The sequence below is a fragment of the Mytilus californianus genome, unplaced genomic scaffold (genome assembly GCF_021869535.1).
Source record: "Mytilus californianus isolate M0D057914Y unplaced genomic scaffold, xbMytCali1.0.p SCAF_6, whole genome shotgun sequence".
NCBI classification, from domain to species: domain Eukaryota; kingdom Metazoa; phylum Mollusca; class Bivalvia; order Mytilida; family Mytilidae; genus Mytilus; species Mytilus californianus.
Window position 1 is genome coordinate 69,546,618 of NW_026262712.1, and position 23,564 is coordinate 69,570,181.

At 32.2% G+C, this 23,564-nt stretch overlaps 2 protein-coding genes and 1 long non-coding RNA gene across 5 annotated transcripts; 2 read left to right on the forward strand and 1 right to left on the reverse strand.

Annotated features, from left to right (window-relative positions):
* The first annotated feature begins 4,190 nt into the window (after positions 1-4,190).
* Positions 4,191-7,350, forward strand: LOC127704375 (uncharacterized). Its single transcript, XM_052208411.1, has 3 exons — positions 4,191-5,016; positions 5,568-5,734; positions 7,133-7,350. Exons 1-3 carry the CDS (start codon positions 4,909-4,911, stop codon positions 7,233-7,235), a joined length of 378 nt encoding a protein of 125 aa, XP_052064371.1. The 5' UTR covers positions 4,191-4,908; the 3' UTR covers positions 7,236-7,350.
* Positions 7,351-7,441: 91 nt separating this feature from the next.
* Positions 7,442-17,352, reverse strand: LOC127704377 (uncharacterized). The gene is made up of 3 exons (XR_007983243.1): positions 16,911-17,352; positions 11,298-11,451; positions 7,442-8,360 (listed from the first exon to the last, which is right to left on the reverse strand). It is a non-coding gene; the product is annotated as an uncharacterized LOC127704377 (long non-coding RNA).
* On the forward strand, positions 11,570-22,334 carry LOC127704374 (macrophage migration inhibitory factor-like). Of its 3 annotated transcripts, none has more exons than XM_052208409.1 (4): positions 11,570-11,704; positions 18,722-18,830; positions 20,282-20,454; positions 22,062-22,334. In XM_052208409.1, the coding sequence occupies exons 2-4, from the start codon at positions 18,723-18,725 to the stop codon at positions 22,162-22,164; spliced, it is 384 nt and encodes a 127-aa protein (XP_052064369.1). In that variant the 5' UTR covers positions 11,570-11,704; position 18,722; the 3' UTR covers positions 22,165-22,334. The 3 variants fall into 3 exon arrangements, with proteins under 3 accessions (XP_052064369.1, XP_052064368.1, XP_052064370.1); XM_052208408.1 differs by lacking the exon at positions 11,570-11,704 and adding an exon at positions 18,176-18,259; XM_052208410.1 differs by lacking the exon at positions 11,570-11,704 and adding an exon at positions 18,288-18,315.
* Positions 22,335-23,564: the final 1,230 nt, after the last annotated feature.

The window sequence follows — 23,564 nt, forward strand, 5'->3', positions numbered from 1 at the left end:
ATTAAGTCAGGGATTTCGTTACCATAAATTACTTAAAACTTTTACTAAATTCTTTCATAGATACAACGATTTGATTAGTAAACTAAATTTGGCTGTACCTGTAGAAAACTTATTAAAAACGGTATTTCGCATCCTAAATTTTACGGTAATATTGTACTAAAAGCGCGGAAATCACTATGTGATCCGTGTAAACTCATCGAATCTTTAAGCAAACTTATTAGTAAAGGTCATCTTACCAATTTTGTAATTAGATCTTTGAATATAGTTTACATTGGCACTAATATCGATTTTTGTCAGCAAATTAAAACATAACTAAATTTGTATTCTTTTCAAAAGGGATGTATAAAGACACCCCCATTTTCATTTTTACCTATAAAGAGGTTAACTTCTAACTATCCTACTGCATGTCGATACATTTATTTTTGGCATTGCATGTACGAGTCATGTCTTCTTTGACTGTCCATGACGTTAAAATACTAAATCCCTGGGATGTGTTTTAGTTGATTTTAGTCTCTGATGCATGATTTTTTATTATTAATTGTTTTTGGCTTTTAACTAGCTGTCAGTAACTGCGAGTACTCTCAAATCGTACTTTCTTGTTAATTTGACCTGTTGATACTATTTATAATGCTTTTTTGTTATTTAATGTTTACTTATTCAGGGTTTTATCTGGTCTATATACCAGCTTTGATAAGTGTTTGGTATTACTATAAATTTTCACTTCTTCGTACTATGAACATCAAAATTATTTATTTTGTAAAAATATTTCCATTTAAACTGTATACCTGACTACAAAATTATTTTCATTTACCTGTGTATAATATTATTGTAAATGGCGGATTTTTGTTCAATGCTATTGTTGTTTTTCTGAAATTGTTTAACATTTCACAGCGGTATAATACTGTTACTTTAATTATTATTCCCTTATTTTATTGATTTTGTATTTACATTGTATCATAGATCACATTTATTCGTCCAGTGTATGTTCACTTGTGTTAATATGTCTTTTGATTGAGTTAAGCCATTTCAATTGATATTTTATAGTGTGTCTTTCTATGTTGTGATGTTACACTATTGTTTCAGATAAGGGTGAAGGTTTGGTACCATTAAAACGTTTAAACTGCAATTGTTTGCACCTGTCCTAAGTCAGGAATCTGATGTTCAGTAGTTGTCGTTTGTTGATGTGGTTCATAAGTGTTTCTCGTTTTTTTATATAGATTAGACCGTTGGTTTTCCCGTTTGAATGGTTTTACACTAGTAATTTTTGGAGCCCTTTATAGCTTGCTGATCGGTGTGAGCCAAGGCTCCGTGTTGAAGACCGTACTTTGACCTATAATGGTTTACTTTTATAAATTGTGACTTGTATGGAGAGTTGTCTCATTGACACTCATACCACATCTTCTTATATCTATTGCTATGAGTTAAATCTGTCTCGCTTACTAAAGTTACACTTCCATCATCCGAGAAGTTTTCTGTGTAGTTAATAAATTTGACCTTTTCTTCCTTTTTGTCTAGTACAATCTTTGCTGGTATAGCTTCCTGGGATAGTATCCCATTTCTCAGATTAATTTTACAAACATCACATTTTATCTTGTTTTTACCAAACATTTTATTGCATTGATGGCACTGAATAAACTTAGCTTTGAAATTGTCATCCATGATTTTGTTTTGTATTGTATCCGTATCTTTTTCAGTCGTTTGTGGTTATTCATAAGGTCCTAAATCTTCAATATTTCGTCAATGTCGTGGGTGCAAGTTTTCATGTTTTTGACAATTAAAACCATTCAATTCTAATTTGATTATGTTAATCATAACTTCTAATGTCTGTTTGTTGGAATTTCTCGATAACCAAACCTTTTGTAGGCGCTGATTGTTGTAAAAGGCATATGCGTAATCAAAAACTTCATTCGTAGAGATACAAGGAATATGTTTCAATGACAGCAACCAGTTTTGTAAAAAGGTGTAACCACCTGATGGTAAAGTGTGTAAAAAATATCAACTGCAGTTTTACTTCTTGTTGAACTATACAATAAAATCAAGCCAGCAAGTGACATGGGAGAAATATAAGGCAAATAGTTTGCTGAAAACAACAATTCAATTGCCAAAGACTTGCGGAATTGGCGTTTTTGAGAATTCTCATACGTATCAACATCTGAAATAGATTTAGTTAAACAATCAATTACTTTTCTTACTATAGGCGTTTGTTTTTCATCTAAATCATTTGGGGAAAGTATTGACAAACCATTTATATCTCTAAAAAATCGCAATCTTTTAAAGTCTCTTTTTCTTTGAGAAAAATTTGTTCAATAACATTTATTCGATCTTTTTCAGTTTCAATACTGCGAAGGCCTTCGATTTCTTTCCTTAAACTATTAATGACCACATTTTTCTCTGAAATAAGACAATGCAAGTTTTGTATTTGTCCGGCCATTTCTTGAAATATTGGTGACACGGAATCAAATTGACAACCAAATTCTTCCCGAATGAGGCCTGTTCCACAGGTGTGAACATCTATATCCACATGATAAATTGTGTCTGTTTGAACAACTCGAGAGTGTCTGTTATTCACAAGAACACTTGTGGATGTGCTATCATTATTCACCATCGTGTATTTGGTTATTTTACAAGGCGGCATTTGGATATCATCTGCATGTTCCTTTTTTCTCTGACATTTTATAAAATCAAGTATTAAATTGGTTGCAATAAATTCTTTAACGAGTCATTCTAAAGACATTATATTTTGAACATGTAAGTAAGATTGTCGTAGGCAATATATAAGACAAGAGTGTCTATTGTACTTAAAATTTACTTTATTATTAACATTTTGTAAGGAAAAACCGCAGGTACAATGCATAACAACGTACAAAACCTGTTCAACTACTTTTACAAGGCGAAAAAGAAATTCGAATCGTGAAGCTAGTAAACATTTTTTTTTTAATCTGAGCATGCAAATTGAAGATTATGTTAAATATATTTTACTTTAAACACATTCGCTGAACAAAAACATTTTAATATGAGAGTCCCAGAGTGAGAGATTATATTAATTGACAGTTTTCCCACTTATTCCACGTATTTTTAAGTGGTTAATTAATATGTAGTAGCCCACAATGCATTAAAGTTCATTGAGTCGATTGGTCAGTTTTTCAAAGCCATGTTTAACTTCTATTTCTATGCAAATATATACTGACGTCAGAAAATCTAGAGTTCCTGACCTGTTAAACGTTAATATCACATGGACCTAAAGTTGTTATTATGAATCGTAAAACTGGTTTGAAACTAGTACCATAAGTGTACAATTGAAATCAAATTAAGTTACCGTTGTATTAGTATTTAGCATTACTTTTAGACATCGCGAATTTAACATCGACTCTCTGTTTTAAAATTAAATGTTTGTAATATAAATATCAACTTTTGCAATAGAAGTAACTTGCACAGAAATCTAGTTTGCAATAGGATTGGCTCAAGTACAAAAATGTCTACAAACTTGAGAACTACACCAAAGAATAAAAACAACATTTCATTTATTTCAGACCGAATGTCCAGCTATATCATAAAGCTAATGAATAATGTATCTGAAAATGACAAAATACCAAAACAAATATCAATAAACTTGCTTGGTAAACCAACTCAACTATTTTCCAATTTAGTTCAAATCGAAGGTCAATCTTCCAGCACTTGCATCACCCATTCTATCAATATTTTGCTTATGTTAATTTTATACGTTTAATGGAAAGAAAATAATGTAAATGTGTTTGGAAAAAGGAGAGGCCGATGAGGGTGTCGGCACCATATTTCTTCCCCTATCCCTGACAAAATAATCTTTCTTCAAAATAATAAATATTTCGACTAATCAAAAAATTGATGAAATTATTGATTCGGCCTATATACAGGATGTAATCTCATGTCATCATTTCTACATCACATCAGTGGTTATTTCATATCTTAGTGACATTTCAGCCAAAAAAAAGTCTGAAAATTAAACCCAACAGTGTTAGAATTGGATTTTTATGCTGACTTTTAGTACCTCAACGGGATTTGAACTAACACTGGGTTATATCCAAACCATGCTCCCCAATTATATCCTCTTTTATCTTGTAAATATCCATCGAAGATATGTATAAACGAGATTTTAATACGTGCCCTGTGTACCAAATATTTGACCAGATAACTTCGTTTTACGGTAAGTTATCGTTAACTTATATTTATGTATACACTTGGTAAATTTTATTTTAAATAAACAATGTTTTTCTAATTTTCTGCCGATTTATAGTATGATCGACGAAAAATATATATGTACTAGGTCGACCGGTCTTATCTTATTCTTTTAATTAGACTTGTTAAGATCTTTGTGTTATACACTGATATTGTGTATGTCGTTAACTGTATTACTAAAATAAATAATCATAGTGTGCTCAGTTTTAGTTTGTTCTGTTCAATTTTTACTCCGAATGTCATGTCTAACGATACCAGTTTTGATGAATAAGAAACGTATTCCGACAGAAAACTTTTTTCTGAAATGCTAGAGCTAAAATAAACAATAAAGAAAAGTTGAAAATTCCAATGCAATAGAACAAGAGATCCTATTAGAAATGCAGCATTTGCGAGTCAGAGAAAATGCTGATCGCCTTGCAATCAGATTGAAATTGTCCGGCTAGAGTGACAGCTTTGCTTTTGAACTTTTATTGTAGGCCTGTTATTCAAATTTTAGTATTTTATTAAGCTAGATATGTATATATATATATATTTATGTACAATTTTAACATGGCATCACACTTACTAATATCATATTTACTACTAGACGTTAACAACTTATCAATCAATCAAATCTGATTAAGAGGTATTATTTTACTTTTATGATTTTAAAAGATCTGAAATCCAGACTCAGTTACTACCTATAGCTTCAACATAATGCCTGGAATAAAAGTCCATACCAACATAAAAGAAGTTGACTTACCAGATGATTTTGAGGATAAAATTGCAGAAAAAGCCAGTGAAGTTCTTAAGGCACCATTAGAGGTAAAACATTGTATGAAAAGGGGAAAATATACCAAAGAAGATTGGGGAAAACACAAGTAGAAGAATAACAGACAATTCAATGACAAAAAGAAAAGAAATGAACGAACAGTCAAACAGCAGTACACCTAACACTATCATGAAACCTATGTTCAACCAACATGAACCCTTTCATAATACAACGCGGAGAAAGAATCAGCAATAATTATTTCTGCTCTTCTAGTGACTCCTGCTGAAATACATTCATGAGCCATATCCGGTTATTTTGCATCATACAAAGCGGATTTTAAAAAAATGTCTCTTTTAAACTCACAAGCTTGTAGGCATGTTTAAATCTGAAAAATAGTGTTTTTTTCAAATAACAAATGAGTATGATTTACAAACTGTGTTCGGTGTTCAATTTGGTACTAATTGTGAAAAACAAGCACATGAGGAGATATAATTATAATTTGTGGTCTATTGTTTGAATAGAAATTCTTGTTTGTGTGTAATATGTAATATTAGATAATATAAATCCTTTTCCTATGGGAATAGTTTGGTTTTTTTTTATTCAGTTGATTTACATATTAGTCTCCCCTGGAAATAGAATGTTGAACAATGGAAGAAAAACTCCAATGATATTTGTTGATATATCATCCATTTTTAAAGAAAAAGTCTACGATGATTTCAACAAAATCTTTATACCATTTTTTGCTTCACTTCTAGATCTTCCACTCAACAGGTAATGTTTTGTTAAGACTGAGCAAATGAACCCCACCAAAAAACCGGGGGTGATCTCATGTTCTCCGGAAGGGTAAGCAGATCCTCCTCCGCATGTGGCCCCCGTACATATGCTTATATAAATGCTTGCCGTGTGCACTTAACACTTTCGCTTCCAATTTTAATGTGGTAACATTTCGTTTGCCGGGAAATACAGCGGATGGACGTCTATGATGTAACATTGCCTAATTTCGACGTTATGAGACATAAAATTGTGATACCATGAAATGATGTCGGTACATTAGACCCATTAAAGAAAAAAAAATTACACTATATAATATTCTGTGCTCTATTTGATTGAGATATATTTATAAGCAAGTGCTTATTTTAAATAAAAGATATGGACATATTTGTATTAACATTGTACCATAGATCAATTTATTTGTTCAGTGTATGTTCACTGGTGTTAATATGTCTTTTGATTGAGTTAAGCCATTACAATTGATATTTTATAGTGTGTCTGTCTATGTTGTGATGTTACACTATTGTTTCAGATAAGGATGAAGGTTTGGTACCATTTAAACGTTTAAACCCGCTGCAATTGTTTGCACCTGTCCTAAGTCAGGAATCTGATGTTCAGTAGTTGTCGTTTGTTGATGTGGTTCATAAGTGTTTCTCGTTTCTCGTTTTTTTATATAGATTAGACCGTTGGTTTTCCCGTTTGAATGGTTTTACACTAGTAATTTTTAGAGCCCTTTATAGCTTGCTGTTCGGTGTGAGCCAAGGCTCCGTGTTGAAGACCGTACTTGGACCTATAATGGTTTACTTTTATAAATTTTGACTTGTATGGAGAGTTGTCTCAATGGAACTCATACCACATCTTCTTATATCTATATATGTGTCCCCTGGCAAAAAGCATAAATAATTTGTTATGCGCAATTTTTTAAGACATCGTTAATGATGTATGGCTTATGACGCTATTGCATTCTCTTTTAACACGACTAGGAAAACCCCAATTTACTCGAGTAGCATGAGATAAGAAATCATCATGAAGAAAGATCAAAGGATCAAAAATCTATATTATACTGGAATATCCTGGTTAATCCTGCAATTTTATTGGATACCTTAACAGAGTATATGAGCCCATATGTCCTTTGAAGAAAAAAGAAGATCAAACTAGTAATTAGTGTTGAAATCAGTACAATATATTTAATATTTTGGCTTCATAGTCGACTCAAATTCCTTGTCAGTGCCATATTACCCCTTCGCCTGATGGTTCTGGGGATATAAAACACTGATAGGGAATATGAGCCCATATTCCATGTGAAGATCGCGAATAACATTAAGATATATAACAATAATAAAGGTAGATATCAATGTTAATTTCAAATAACATTTAATTAATTTCTTTTCTTTACAGAGTAGTTATAAAGTATATTAATGTATGTCCGACAGATTTTGGAATGGTTAGAGAGGCACCAGAATTCAAACATGCTGAATTTTATTCTTCTCTAAAGCAGTAGTGTTTCGGAAAATATTTTTTTTTTTAGAAAACTGCACTTGCGTACAGAAGCATTTTGATGTTGTTTTTTTTCAGCGTATTTTGAAATGATGGGGAAATAAACATGAATAAGTTTGTATGCAGTAGTATTTTTTATTCAAGGTTTGCTGCCCTAAGAATCCGTTAGCCACATAGCGCTATTATTTTTAACGATAAAGACACGAAACTAAAATCAATGCTATATCCGAAAATATGAATTATTTTAGTTGTAACCGCTTTATTGACTGATAATCAACCAGCTGAAAAAAATTTGATACAAACATTTATTAAAATGAATAAATTCATACATTGATTATTGAATATCATAAAATGGATGAACTGTGTAGAAATTCAACCATTTAAAGGGAGGCGAAAGACACCAAATGTAATAACACATATGAGTCAAAGACAATTTTACAACGCCATTGCAAAAAACAGTCTACAAAACACAATATAGAAAAATAAAGATTATGCAAAACGAACCCATCCAACATCAGGTGTGGTCTCACGTGCACTGGAAAGGTAGGTAGAGTATGCCCTGTATGTGGCACCCGTCGTGTTGCTCATTTAAACTTAAAAGTGTCCTTAAAATTTTCGAAGGGTTGACTTCAACTTTAACTACTTAGAACCCTTGGTTTAACAGCTTCCGCAGCAACCCCCTATCAAGGAAATCATATGAAATGCACGCACTGAAAATAGTACCAACTAGGAAATGTATACTCCATATGCAGGAGCTGCTGGAATGTTAATACATGGAAATAGGAAAGTTCATAATTGAGAGCTGAAATCATCACTTTCGTCATAAAGTTTTGTCCTCAACAGACCATCATTGTTAATTTCAAGATGCAAGTCAAAATACGATTCAAAATTTACTGTATCTGCTTGATTATTAACTTCAAGATCGATGTGATAGATGTGTTCAACATAGTCACCAAACTTTGAATTATTTAGTGTAGTTAAAGGATAATACTAGTTTTTGTTCATTCTCCCTGAGAAGCTCCTGTATGAAGACTGCCTAACATGAATAAATGTGGACAATGGATAAAAATCTTGAAATACTTGCAAATAACCTGTGTAGCAACAGCACCGCTGCGTGGTACACGAAAGCCTACAAAATAGAAAATCAAAGTAATAAATCATATAATTACCGAGAGTCACATGAGACTCGGTCTAATTAGTCATACGGTGCACGTATCTGTTAAGGGATTCTCTTTGGTAAATATAAGCTTCTTCCGTATGATGTAAAGGCTTTCTTAACTTCTGATTGGTTAATATTGTGGTACATCTATTATATGTGAGCGTATCCGTAAGTGAGGCCGGAAAAAAATCATGATTAGTAGGTCATGAAAATGACAGTGAAGTGTTTAATCAAGTTGATAGTGAAGTGTTAAATCAATATTTTAATGATGCAAGGTCAAACGCAAAAGTGATTCAAGTTAATTGAGTTTTTTGTTCTGTCTTTATTATTTAATTGTGTTTGCATCAGATATAAATATTGTTTTACCTATCACATTCATAACTGATTTGTTAGTGTATTTTAGATCAGTTCTTTGGTTATAAATCATCACTTAAGTTACAGTTATCACTCATGCGTATCGTTATACACGGAATAATGATATTACACACTTATCTATAAATAATTGAACAGGGATTTCGTTAAATGCACACTTAGTGCGCTATACAAGTAACCCAGTGTCGTGATTGTGCAGAGGCATTTATAAATGTTACGTCAATTACATGTAAATATATGAAAGATCGAGTATGCTTCTGTCTGTAGTTAACACAAATTAAAGATAAGTACCTATTAACTGATATAATTCAAAAGCATAAAAAAATCTGAAAACAGGTATCTCCAATTTTCAATTAATTTTGGTATTCTTTTATTCCGGGTCTATAGGATAGTATAAAAGAGGGACGGGTTGATGTAAAACATGCGTCAAATTCCTTTTCACACCAACGTCGAGCACGGTACAGTGAAGTTCTGATGCAAAAACAGTCAACTTATAGGTCAACTTCCAAAGGGAAAAAAATAAGACGATACGATTAATACAGATAAATTTTTCGGGAAGGGAGGGATATTATACACATAAAGGCGTCGGTACAGGTCCGGTGAATTGGTTTTTTCAGTCCCGTAAGCCTAAAGGTGTTTTGAAAGCAGATATATATATATGTAGGACTCGGAGGTTCGATAGGGATGCTGAAGTGCGATGCACGCTGAAAGGCGATGGTCTGCGCCGAAGTGCGATGGTCTATTAGACCTGTGATTACTAATTTAAAATATACAGATGTCCAATCTTTATGAGAGTTTTTTATTTTTTATATAGTTAGTATATATAAATATCACACATTCAATATTTTCTCCAGTTGCAGTAAGAACCATCTACCGAGTAATCTATCTCATTTCTTGTTCTCATTCACAGCAGCCATATAGATGTTTCACTTATATTGTTTCGTTCTGACTAATCAAGAAGTATTTGCATTTCAAACAACTTCCAGGTTTTTTAGTCATTGCAATTAGTTCTGGTTGTACAGGAAAATAACCCTCTTATATAGTTTCTATAGTGGTCAATTGTATGAACGACTGCTTTTTTTTTTCTAAGCTATTTACTAAGTACACTACAACGTTACAGTTTGGAATGGAAATATAATGACTATTTACCATGACTGTTTTAAATAAAACAGGAATACCCTTTATGTTTCCTTAAAGAAAAAACGAAAAACTACTTCTGACAAACATTGGCATGTAAACATGAAAAATATAGATTATGTAGTCCATTGCACTTCAGCGTTACTACCATTGCACTTAAGCTCTAAATTTTCAAAAAATAGATAATTGTGGTTAATTTTACAAAGACTTCCAAAATATGAAATCAAAACAAAATCCCTTAAAAAGCAAAATCAAAATACACAAATTTAGGAGACCTTAAGGCAATGAACAGGAACGAACTCTGTTTGTTAAATCTGAGAAAACAATAATCACAGCTTCATGTACATGTTTGTATTATAATGTTCTGACAACAAATGGTATATAGTTGAACTTTGATCGATGCATGTGAATAGTGCTGGCGAATGTTCAGAACCATAGCTTTAGAAAATATGTTTGCAATGGTCCAGAAAATTAGCCAGTCATATATTTATAACATAAAAATAAGAAGATGTGGAATGATTACCAGTGAGCAAAAAATCCACTAGAGACAAAATGACGTAGATGTTAGCAAACAAACGCCAACCTACGGCATTAAACGATGAGAAAAACTCATACCACATTGCAAGCTATAAAATATATATATAAATAACATGTCTTATACACTACTGGAAGGAACCGGCCCAAGTATTATATAGGGACAATTAGTTCCGGTATGATAAAGATTCAGTAGGATCTAAAACGTTTTGTGAGTTGGTTTATCGGGACAAAAGATATTGATCACACTTTTCTCAAACGCAAACAATCAAACAGAGAGTAAATAATAATTATTGATATGTCTGCTGAAAAATGTATCCATAAAAAAGGTTTACCGAAATAAGTACAGGCAAAAACGCAAGTGATTTAGAAATTAAGCTCTTTCCAGGGGTTAAAAATTGCCTTGCACAAAAAGAAAATTGTAACCCGTAATATAATTTAAATGGTTTGTTACTGACCCCCCCTACAGATTCATTAAAGGGATAGTAAAATCCATAGGGATGAGGCCAAAGGAAAACAAAGAAGATTCACACGTACGCGACATAAACAAAACCACTATAGCCTGCGATAAGCGCGCCATCTGTATTGATTATGGCATTATCGCCCTTGAAATTCTGTCCGTTACGTCATATGCAAGGAGATACAGAACGGATACGCGGCAATCCCACTGCTACGGATTTTACTAACCCTCTATGGATCAGTAGGGGTCGGTAGTGAACCGTACAACGAATTTGTCGCACACGGAACTTTTCCTGCCGACTTTTGTATAAAAATATACAATGAAAAACAAAAACATTTTAAAATAGTTGACGTCACGATTAATAGTAGACGTGATGTCATGAACCCCATATGAAATCTACTAACCCCATACGGATCCATATGTGGTCACCACGTGACGGCGTTAAACCAATCACAGCGTCACTATTTATCCGAGTTGCGATAAATACTATATAGGCCTTTCCAATGTTCCACTTTTTTTTACCCCAATACAATTTATACGCAGAGGAATATACTGAAACTACAAATAAAAAAAAACAATTTGCAACAGTTACATAATAAGCTATTAAACGGCATGCTTTTTAGAAAAGCTATTACTTGTATATATAAGACGGGTTTATTTATAACTATCAAAGAAACGTGGGTGTATCCATTAACCTCTCATATAACCGATCCGCCATTACGATCGTGAAAAATAAGGGACGTGCATAATCAAAACACAAGTTTGATCTTTCTTAAAAGCTGTGGACTGCTTCGCTGTATCCTAATTTAAGGTAATATGTGTGCATGTGGTTGTTGATTTACCATTAAGCTTGCAATGCGAAGCAATAACATATAATTGTAAACAGCAATAAATATTTAGTTTCAGTGAAAATGATGATGTTCTACTTTAAGAGTGTGCGTTATACACCCATGCTTTTAAAATTTTGTTCACTTTACTTGTTGAAAATTAAAACATTGATCAACATTTACAAATAGACACGACTCTGGAGGTGTACGTGCCTCTTTGGGGATGTACCTAGATTGGCAGAAGTTATAAAATACAGGTAATGCATTTTTGTAAACATTGTATAGGAACATTGTTTAGCAAAACAAATCGTGCATATTGCAGATTAACAAAGCAAATAAACACGTATTAATAATTGATATTTCAATATTGAATTTCAGTGTGCAATATATGCATAATAAAACGAGCATGAATTAATGACAGTTAATCGGAACTGAAATACACATAGTTAATTTTCCGGCATTTGATGTCTTATCCTGAGACGAGAAAAGTCTGTATTTCTTTATCTCATTTAAGCCAATAGCTGTTGCTGTATCTCAGCCGCATCATAAAGCAACCAATCAGAATCTATATGTGATAAGTAATTATTTCAAGATGGCGTGTATATATCGACTGACACTAATAGGCCTCAGACCACAATTATTCTTCCCCTTTGCTACAATGCATTTTTTGGTAAAAGTAAAATTGAAATAAAAAATTTGCACCGCTTCAAACCTGAAATAAATTTAACTGCTTCAAGACCATTATTATTCTAATAAAATATGCTTGTCCCAGGTCAATCCATCAGTGCTTTTTCTTTTGGGAGCCCTATTAACATGCCAATAGTAGGATTTGAATCTTGAATAAATGACGAAGGCTAATTTCTACCCTACTTTCATTTTGGCCAAATCACTACTTTCACTTTCAACAATAAATTTTTTCCACATGTTCTACTTATTTCAATATATATGCAACAGATACGATCACTTAAATAGTAAACATTTCAAAGAAAACAGTAGACAGAATACTTAGGAAGAAATACCCCATATAATAATTGGGAACTATATTCCTAGACCACGAACAAAGGGAATTAATTGTGGTCTGAAGCCATTAGCTACGCACCGTGATGCGAAGCAATTATCATTTTTTGTTTACATTTGCGTTTCTTTCATTTTCTGATTCATTTTGTTATGCATAGTGTCGGTAAAAAATTAGGTGGGGACAATTCTTGTGCAGATAATTGTTGCACAAATAATCGTAGAAAACTTCAGAATGTGGAAAAAAACAATACGTATATAATAACACAAGTTGAACAATGACTGTCCATATAAGTTTCATATGATGCCTTCTGACGAGCCAACAATCTTGAGTATAACCAAAGCTATAAACAGAAAACCTGTGTATAAACAGGATTTTGTATGTTCGGAACATTTTTTTCTGGATGGTACGCCGACAGCACAAAATCCGTTTTGAATTCTAAATAAAACTTGTTATGAAAGTAAAGTTACACCTGGCAGACTAATGTTGACACGTCGTGAAACGACTATGCAAAAAAAAAAAAAAATAGTCTATGAAAGAATCCGATTTGTCTTTTTGTCTAGAAGCTGTACACATTTCTTTGGATAATGAAAATGAAACCTATTTCGAAGCTACATGTGGATTTAACGTACCTTGTCTTGTAATTGTAAGGAAATCAAACCAGTATGAAGAGACGAACTTAATTTTTTTTTTAGGCAAAATTATCGAAATGTTCTTTATTTAGCTGAGGACAACCCATGATTTGCAAATTTTAGGGGAGGGGGGGGGGGCACGCCCCCGCCTGAATCCGCAGTAATCTCTGTTGAAATTTGATTTGACCTTTCTTCAGTAGGTTGTTTAATTACTAGAAATTTCGGAAGCGTAGCTATCATCCGACGCTGAAATTCTGACAGTCCAGTAGTCTGATATAAAATCCCTCGTCATAAGTATATAATCAAATATGGATAAACAGTACAGTTTAAAAATATACAAGGACAAAAAAGGGGAACTTTAATACGTAATTAAGATGATAAACAACGTCAGTATCGAGAATCTATACTTCAAGACCATCATGTATTATTTGCAAAGTTGATAAGGAATATTTATCAACAAGGTCTTGGTATCTTCCAATGAACTTTTTAGAAACAGGACGAGACGTTCTTTGACATAACCTTGGCTCATTAACTTTCTGCTCATACACTGGTGACGTTTTATAAAGTCTGAGTAGCAGCTGCAAGCTCTTGAATACCGAATGAGTTTTGGAAATGTATATCCCATAAGCAGGTGAAGTTTGTATATTACTGCTGAGGTGGATAAAATTTCAAAATCGTAACGCTTGTCATAGAATTTTGTATTGAGATGACCACTTATATCAAATTCGAGGAATAAGTATAAAAATGAGCCGGAGGAAGCCGTGTCTGTTGTTTCTTTAATTTCTAGTTCTGGAGGATATATTAATGGAAACCAATCAGAAAAGTTTGGATCGTTAATGGAATGGGAAATAGATAAGTAGCTTGTTTATAATTATTTCACGACTGTAATGGCGACCGCTACTAAGACGACACCCAGGAGTCGCGTCACAAACTAAGGCAGATAATCGGAAAAACCTGTCGTATAAGAAATTAGCCAAACAATGTCATAGTAAAATTATCTATCTGTCTATCTTTAATTGCATAAAATATTACAGAAATAAAAACATTCATTTAGGGGAGGGGGACCCATTCATCTAGACTTAATTGCACTGTATACAAGCTTCGAATGACAATATTCCCTAACTTCCTTTTACAAGAAAACTATTCGCGCTTAAAAAAATCCCGTGCTTTTTACATATCAAATATCATACTCAATATATTTACGCATTGCGACAAATATTGAACCATCCGAAATATCATATATCTAAAACACAAACCTGTTTATTTAACATAACACCAATAGATGACCACTATAAAGACACTATAAAGACACGCACTCACGTGTGTTTGTTTACATAAATATAAACACGTGTATGCTCAACTTTAATATATACATTTATATTTTCAATTAGAGCATACTCACCCATTCTCGTCCAATGGAAAATCAGTATTTTCCCTTCTATTTTTCATAGTACATGGCTTTCCATGCACTATAAAATGCTACACATGGATGACTTTTCATTGTACATTAATTATGAAAGAGAACTCTTAAAAATTCGAAGTGTACAACCCCCCAAGGCTATGTCCAGGGATAAGAGAAAAAGAAAAAAATCATGAATACTGTTTAATTACCCGAAATTATAAATTAAATCAGGAGAATAGAGCTAAAAAGTATTTCAAGTTGCGATTTCAACATTGTAAATGTTATTTAATAGAATATATTTAGACCCCCTCCCCCGAAAAAAAATTGAAAAGGGGACAAAGGTGTTGGTAAAATACATGTAATATTTAATCAAATTTTTATACCAAACCTCAAACTCAATGTTTTAAAAAACAATGACTGTTGATAAAAAAAAATTAAAGAAAGTTTTTGAAAAAAACAATACATTCATCAATAAAAAAAAAACAGGCATGTGATGTTGAAACGATTGTAAATTAAAATTTATTTATGAAGTTTTGTCCTTATTGAAAGTTATACAATTTTAGAAAACTTAAGCTGATTTATATAACATTTTATGCTTTTTTAAAATGAAGGAATTTTAGGTATAGCAGGGGAAATCTCCATTTTTGAATAATTTATCCTTTTTTGTTATCACAAAACTATCTCTTTGCTCTTTCATTCCATCTGTTGAAATGACCATTAAATAATTTACATCCCATTTACTAAACATGTTAACACTTAAAGTTAGCTAATATCAAAGTTTGATTATTACAATGAGAGGCTAATTTTGTTATGTCACTCGAAGATGTGAATATGTTCTAAATTGGTCAGACAATACTTGGTCATGTTTTATGAACATTTAAAACCCTCGGCTACGCCTCGGGCTTTAAATATTCATAAAACATGACTAACTATTATCTAACCTATAAATCAAACTTTGTATACCTGTAGTTAAGAACATACTCACCCATTCTCGTCCAATGGAAAATCAGTATTTTCCTTTCTATTTTTCATAGTACATGGCTCTCGTCCATGAAATATCGTCCAATGGAAAATCAGTATTTTCCTTTCTATTTTTCTTAGTACATGGTTGCACTATAAAATGTTATACATGAATGACTTTTCACTGTAGATTAAATATGAAAGTGAACTCTTAAAAACTGCACTAATGAAGTGTACAATCCCCTGAGGCAATTTCCATAGGAAAAGATCAAAAAGAAAAATCATTAGTACTGTTGTATGTCTAAATAAATTATTATAAATGAAACCAAGAGATCAGAACTATAAAAGCATTTAAAGTTGAGCTTTCAACATTACAAATGTTACTTTATAGTTACACCCCAGTTCTATTGTTATACTTCATAGTTTCTATTTCTGAAACAAGTGTAAATTGAATAGATCTATTGTTACGAATAACAATGGATTTTGACCACAGGGTGTGACGAGCGGGGTTTCTGGAAACCCCTGCTTCTACATCCCGCAAACAAAGTCCATTGTTATTCGTAACAATAGAAATTGATTATTTTTTTAAATAGCATGAACATAAGAAATTACTAATAGTGTTCACTACGAATTGTTTCAAGATATTAAAAAAAAAACACATTTTAGGAAATTCCAATAGCGAAAAAAAAATTAAGCATCTATTTTGAATACAAAATTATCCTTTAAATACTCCTTTGCTTGAAGGTATATTTTTTTTTATCCCAGTCATATGTCTCTATTCTAATTTCTAAAGCATTGAAAAACGGGGATTCTAACTCCCGGCCCCCCTCCCCCTCGGTTACCCAGTGACCGATCAGGGGGTGGAGGTTCCGCGGGTTGGACCCGACTTTAATTTAAAAGATCAATGCAATTTGAATGGTTGGACCCCCACCCCCCTTTTTTTCTCTTGAGTTGGGAACCCCTGGCTGGATCAGCCCCTGATTGCCCCCAAAAAATGAAGTTCCTAAATATTAAATCTGTATCTTTGTGTGTTGAGCGTGTTTGGTAGTCGGGTTTCTAATGCAGACACACCTATCCCTTAGTATGTCCGAATATGATTGGGTTTTTATCCCCGAGAAGAGGGGGGAGGAGCTTTTGTTCTATAAAACCGTATTAAAGATATAAAATAAAGTTATGATTACCTTTATTAAACTGATACAGGTAAGTATTTTGGGTTATAATATTGTCTTCATCTTTAGTCTCTTCTACCAAATCCAACGCTTGCCACAAACTGTCGTCTGTCTTATACCCGTCCATCTTGACAACTGAATACAAAGAGCATGATGTATTTTTTGTTAGTAAGAAGAATACACGAAACAGTCAACCTTGACCTGCTGATCCATATTAGCACATGGATTTAACGGGAATATGTAAAACAACTTTGACATTTGTAAAATATACTCACTTGTCAAAGTTTGAACGAAGATAATCAAAGAAAGGTTACTAGTGGGGTTTCATGTAATAAAAAAAAAATCTTATAAATCATGGTTTGATATTATCAATAAATATGCTATCGTTTTTTTTTTTTCATTTAATAATCAATGTTAACAAATATAGGGTTTAGAATGGGGTGTAAGTTAGTTATACACCTCTGGATACGGCGTGTCTGGATAAGAAACCCCTCCGGCCTCCGGCCGACGGGGTTTCTTATCCAGACACACCTATCCCTCGGTGTATAACTATTACTTACTGCATATATAGAACCCCCCCCCCCCCCCCCCCCCCCGAAAAAAAAATTGAAAAGGGGACAACGGTGATGGTGAATTAGTATTTAATATAAAATCATTGTTTTTTTTCAAGAAACAATGACTGTTGAAAAAAAATCAAAGGAAGTTTAAAAAAGACCTTATTACATTCATCAATTTAAAAAGTAAGCATCTAGTGTTAAAACGATTGTAAATTTCAAAATCAATCGATGAAGTTTTGTCATTATTAAAAATTAATTTTAGAAAAACTGATTTATATAACATCGCATGCTCTATAAGATTAAGGACCTTAAGACATATAAGTATTAAATTTTACAGGAAGCAGAAGAAATCTCCATTAATGAATAATTTATCCTTTTTTGTTATCACAAAACTATCTCATTGCTATTTCATCCCATCTTTTGAAATGACCATTAAATATGATTTACATCACTTTTATTAACCATGTGAACACTAAAAGTGATCTCAAATTAAGGTTTGATTATTTCAATAGGAGAGACTAATTTTTTTATGTCACTCAAAGGTGTGAATATGTTTTAAATTGGTCAGACAATAATTGGTCATGTTTTATGAACATTTAAAACCCTCGACTACGCCTCAGGCTTTAAATATTCATAAAACATGACCAAGTATTATCTAACCTATAAGTAGACAAGTATGAGATAAATTATCTAAAACATTATCACATTGATAGTAAACAAGTTCGCAACCTTGAGATATGTTTACAGTTATAGATAATTTGATTTATGAGACGGTAAAACTATTGTGATTTAAACACCCATAAGGTAAATTAATATAATTTTCAACCCTACGTTTGGATAATATTATAGAATTTTCAAATGTAGGGATAACTTCAACAATCACTGAAGTATGATTTGAGATGTTGATATATAATTTTGCAACTGCAATTCTCAATTAATGGTTCGAGAATTAGTAGAACGTAAAATGATAAATTTTAATTTGTTAAATTCACTTATAATTATGCCTAAACAGTTGATAAATGTTAGAAATACAATCAATTAATTTAGAAAATTTTCCAACCTCTATAATTGTAAAATCTATTTTATAATAGAATTAATCAAATCAAGATAAAAAATATCTTGTGGATATCGCATGAACTATAAATGGAGCAAGACCGGAACTACTTACGGTGACAATAGGAAATATTGCTGAAAATATTGTATTCTTCTTTTAGATTGTTAATTCAGTTATAATATTTATGAAACCAACTGTTCTTGTCTTCACAGAATGCCTAGAATATTTATTCATACAAACTTGAAAGATTCAGATTTACAAGATGACTTTGAAGACAAAGTAGCACAGAAAATTAGTGAGGTTCTTGAATATCCGTTAGAGGTAAGAACATTAAGATTTACCAAAGGATAGATAAAATGTTTTTGTCAGACAACACCATGACGTAAAGAAATAAATATAATACAAACAGTTATCAACAAAACTTAATACGGCATACTTCAGATTTAAAACCTTGACACGCACAGTAAATAGGCAATGGAGACATATACTCAGAAATGACCAGTTCTTCATGATCCACGCAATCGTCGTGTTCGGACCATGTAGCAATCCGACATTCTGTCGTTTTGCCTTGTTGCATTAAATTAGAATAAGAAAGTGTGAAATTCTTCATATTGCAATAATTGGACATTATCAGCAGATAACGGTTCATGTCGTTATTTCACACATAAAATATAAAAATAAGGAGATGTGGTATAATTGCCAATGAGACAACTATCCACCCAAGTTCAAATGAAGTGGATGTAAGCAATAATAAGCAACCGTACGGCATTCAACAATGAGAAAAACCTATATCGTATAGTCGGCTATAAAAGGCCCCGACATTAAAAATATGAAATTATTTAATTGTGAAGACTAATGGCCTAATTTATAGCAAAACAATTTACGAAAAAACAATTATGGCAGGTATGACTTCATAAGGAAGGAATACATTAACTTCATTGAAATAAAGCAAAATCTGTTTGTTTGTCTATGTACATGTATTGTGTGATCGACATAAACATTTATATGCTATGGGTAATATAGAACAACTTATATCATCAGTCAGATGTTGGACAAAGCATACATACATTTATCCGTCTGTTATTTTCCAATAAAAACGCTTACTGATATCAGCGATAATTTTTTGTAACTTCTATAAAAAAAGGCAGATGTTACCAAAGGGAGATTCAAACTTGTTAGTCGAAGAGAAACCCAAAAAATCATGGCATGAAAGGAAACCGACGTAAATACAAACAAAACTTTACAAAACACTACATAGAAACAAACAATGAGCAACGCAAACCCCACCAAAAAACCAGAGTTGACCTTATGTATTCCGGAGGTGCAAGTATATTCTGGTCACATGTGGCACCGTTGTGTTACGCAAATTCGACGTTAAGTCTTATTTGGTGATGTACCATCGAGAAAAAAGAGGCCGGGAGAATGGTTACAATAATTGGAACTTATTAGTGGACATCTGTGACACAGATATTCCGTAACAGTCAACCAACTCATAATGGGGATCGTAAAACTTTCGAAGGGAGGAATTCCATTTTACCTGAAATCAATTCAATAAACAACTGAAACCTTAATTTTATAGGACTTATATAAGCCCAGCCTTTTTGAAATATGTAACATTATAAAGTCCTTCATGGATCTGTACGCAATGGCTGTCTTAACAATATCTATAGTGTACATTAATTTTGATATTTCACTAGATATTAAATTTAAAACACTGAATTGAATTTAAATGATTTAGTTGCAGAAATACGTATATGTACTTTCCCTTTCAGTTGGTGTATATAAATGTCTCAACAGGTAACAGGATGATAAATAATGGAAGGAAAACACCTATGATGTTTGTAGATATAGAATCAGTGAACCGGTTTAATGAAAAAGTCAACGATGATTACACAAAAGTCTTTATTCCATTTTTTGCTTCATTACTGAGCATGCCAACTAATAGGTAATATTTCACTATTTCATCGTTTAAAACTGTACAGTACAAAAAACAACTAAATATTGTAAATACGGAAGTTAGTTACATTGATATGTAATCTAAAAAGTAGTACTATTTGCATCAATCGGTGAATATCAAAATTAGAAGATGTGGTATGATTGCCAATGAGACAACTCTCCACCAGAGACCAAATGGCGTAGAGGGTACAGCTTTCAACAATAAGCCAAACTCATACTGCATAGTAAGCTAAAAAAAAGGCCCCGAAATGACAAATATAAAACAATTCAAACAAGAAAACTAACGGCCTGATTATGTACAAAAACATAAACGAAAAACAAGAACTGTTTTATTTCATTGAATTCGTATAATTTTGTTGTGGTGCTGATGTTTATTTATCATACACCCCAAATCATGGTTTATTCAAATATTTATATAAATAAAGAAAAAAAATCATCTATTGGGGAGAGATTTTCTTTTTCATTATTGGTAAACATTATAAGGCAATTAGTTAAGTGATTATACTTTGCTACATTCAATCATTAAAACCTATAAGGTTAATAAGTGCAAACACACTATAATAAATGAATGCCAGGAAATCTAGACAATCAAAGCATAAACTGGAAAACTACACTCAAAATTAAAGCTTCCGAATAACGAGCCCGATTCAAAAATGCTTAAGACACATATGTTTCGTACGGTCATAGAAGCTCTCTGAGTTTATACATGTATATGTGTTCCTTGCTTTAAAATTTCTATCCGTCATACATTTATCACAAGTCCCTCGGTGGACATGTTCATAACTACTGTGACTTGACTGTACGTGTTGCTCTCCACCAATTGCAATTTATTCAAAGTTCTGACCAAATTGCAATTTGTTTTATAAAACCAAACTGTTTAACTGGTCAGAAATTTGAACATATTGCTGTACAAAACCGCAGACAAGTCGTGAAAGTGCAAGGTGATAAAATAAAGCATAAATCAGATATCGTTTGAATTAAATCATCTTATATTCAGTAAAATATATGTGAAATTTCAATACATTATTAGGAAGTTCCCATGAGAGATTATCAATTTTTCTTTCGAAAAGTCTTCTATTTTCAAAAGAATAATAAATGATTTAAGGTTATCTCCCATGGAAACTTATTACACAACTTATTTTACTAAATATAAGATATTTTAATTCAAATGATGTCTGATTCTTATGAATATAGAAGACTTTTCGAAATAAAAATTGTATGAAAGCTTAGTTTGGACATTTTTATAGCAGTTCAATATTACTACCTATCACCTTTATCATGACAATAACAATAAAATTAGTATAAAAATTGTTAGACTAATTTTTCATAATATCATTGAAGTGGAATTAAAGCTATATAGGATTGTTAGTATGCTTTATTTTATCACCTTACACTTTAAGGACTTGACTGGTTTTCTACAGCAGTTTGTTCAAATTTCTGACCAGTTGAACAGTTTGGTTTCATAAAAAAAATTGCAATTTGGTCAGAACTTTGGATTATTGCAATAGGTGGAGAGCAACACTTACAGTCAAGTCACAGTAAATAGAGTGATTATCAGTTTGTTTGTATTGTAAATTAGGTTTTCTTTTCTTTCAGAATTGTTGTAAAATATTATGATGCAAATATTGCCGATTTTGGAGTCGTCAGACAAGCGCCAGAATTCAAACATGCTGAATATTATTTAGCATTGAAGGAATAATTATTCCTATGACATGTCTCAATGATTTTATTTCCAATTTTTTACAGGATTTTCTTAATATACTTGAACATTAATTTTGCTTTTCTATAGTATAGAAGTTCCCAGTAAATTGAGAATTACTGTAATATATCGATCAATAGAAGAAAGCAATAAATAGATACAAACATTAATGAATAGATAAACAGCTGATATTTAACGGAATTCCCCCGTTTTTACATATATATTTGTTGAGATTCGTAATTCAAAATTCAGTGTTAACGCACAGAAACTAAGGTTCCAAATTCACTCGACGAAAGTTGACGTTAGATGGATTTGGTTGCTGTATTGAGACCTATTTTGTTTAAAAGACCCCATGCGTATTATGAATTTGGCTTCCCAAAGTTGTATACTGAGCATACATGGTGAAAGAGAGGCGAAAGATACCAAAAGGACATTAAAGCTCATAAGTCGAAAATAAACTGACAACCATGGCATAAAAAAAGAAAATACCAAAAGACAAACAGCAGAATACAAAAAAACAAATTAGTAAACTAAAGAGTGAGCAATACGAACCCCACCAAAAACCGCGGGTGACCACAGGTGCTCTGAAAGGGAAAGATGATCCAATAAGAAGTTATTCCATAAACACATGTCGTACGTACTGTTATCAGTATAAATTTAGCAACAGTCTTCAGTACATTCGCAGATAGTATCTAAATTTGAATAAATCAACGTAAATATAATTTTTCTATGATTTTCAAAATGTTTGCCAATATGTACAAGCACCTTCTGCCATTATATTAAAATCCTAGATCTGTGTCTGTGCATTTTTATCCCCAAAAATGTAAAGAAAGTACGTATTTTTCATTGGACGAAAGGTCATCAGTATGTTGCAATGACGAGTACATAATTGCATACTTTGACAGTCTCTCAACACGGGGTAACATATTTAACATCCCATTCAATCAAACGGACGGGTAGCATAATTGATATACCCCAAACAAACGCGTACACCTCTTGCCAAAATGGGGTCGTACTATTCAGTTGATAATGAGTACTAATTCCAGCTTGAAATAGCTCTGGATTGATTTTGGGAAATAGTGTATTACGGATATATGTAATTCTCAAATATCATAAACCAACTTTTCCAGATTCAACAGAATGGTGAACTAACGTAATCAAAACTATATCACTTAGTTGTAAATATTAAAGGTTTTAATACTAAAGTCTTGTTCGTGAGTTTTGTCAATAAAGGTTCATGTGTGTACTTTGTAAATTTCTAACAACTGTACGGCAAATCTCTTTAACGTGTAATGAGGTTATAAAGCTTATGCGTTGTTTAAATCTTCAATTTTCATACTTTGAGAAATATTGTTTCAATTTCAAAATTAAAACAAATTCTTACTGTCTGAAAGCTGTAT

What these genes read in the sequence shown, in the direction of transcription:
- LOC127704375 (XM_052208411.1), top strand. Translation starts at nt 4,909, where the DNA reads ATGCCTGGAATAAAAGTCCATACCAACATAAAAGAAGTTGACTTACCA. An exon ending in TTCTTAAGGCACCATTAGAG is followed by an intron (nt 5,017 to 5,567) that starts GTAAAACATTGT and finishes TTTTTTATTCAG; the next exon opens with TTGATTTACATATTAGTCTC. An exon ending in CTAGATCTTCCACTCAACAG is followed by an intron (nt 5,735 to 7,132) that starts GTAATGTTTTGT and finishes TTTTCTTTACAG; the next exon opens with AGTAGTTATAAAGTATATTA.
- LOC127704374 (XM_052208409.1), top strand. Translation starts at nt 18,723, where the DNA reads ATGCCTAGAATATTTATTCATACAAACTTGAAAGATTCAGATTTACAA. An exon ending in TTCTTGAATATCCGTTAGAG is followed by an intron (nt 18,831 to 20,281) that starts GTAAGAACATTA and finishes TTTCCCTTTCAG; the next exon opens with TTGGTGTATATAAATGTCTC. An exon ending in CTGAGCATGCCAACTAATAG is followed by an intron (nt 20,455 to 22,061) that starts GTAATATTTCAC and finishes CTTTTCTTTCAG; the next exon opens with AATTGTTGTAAAATATTATG.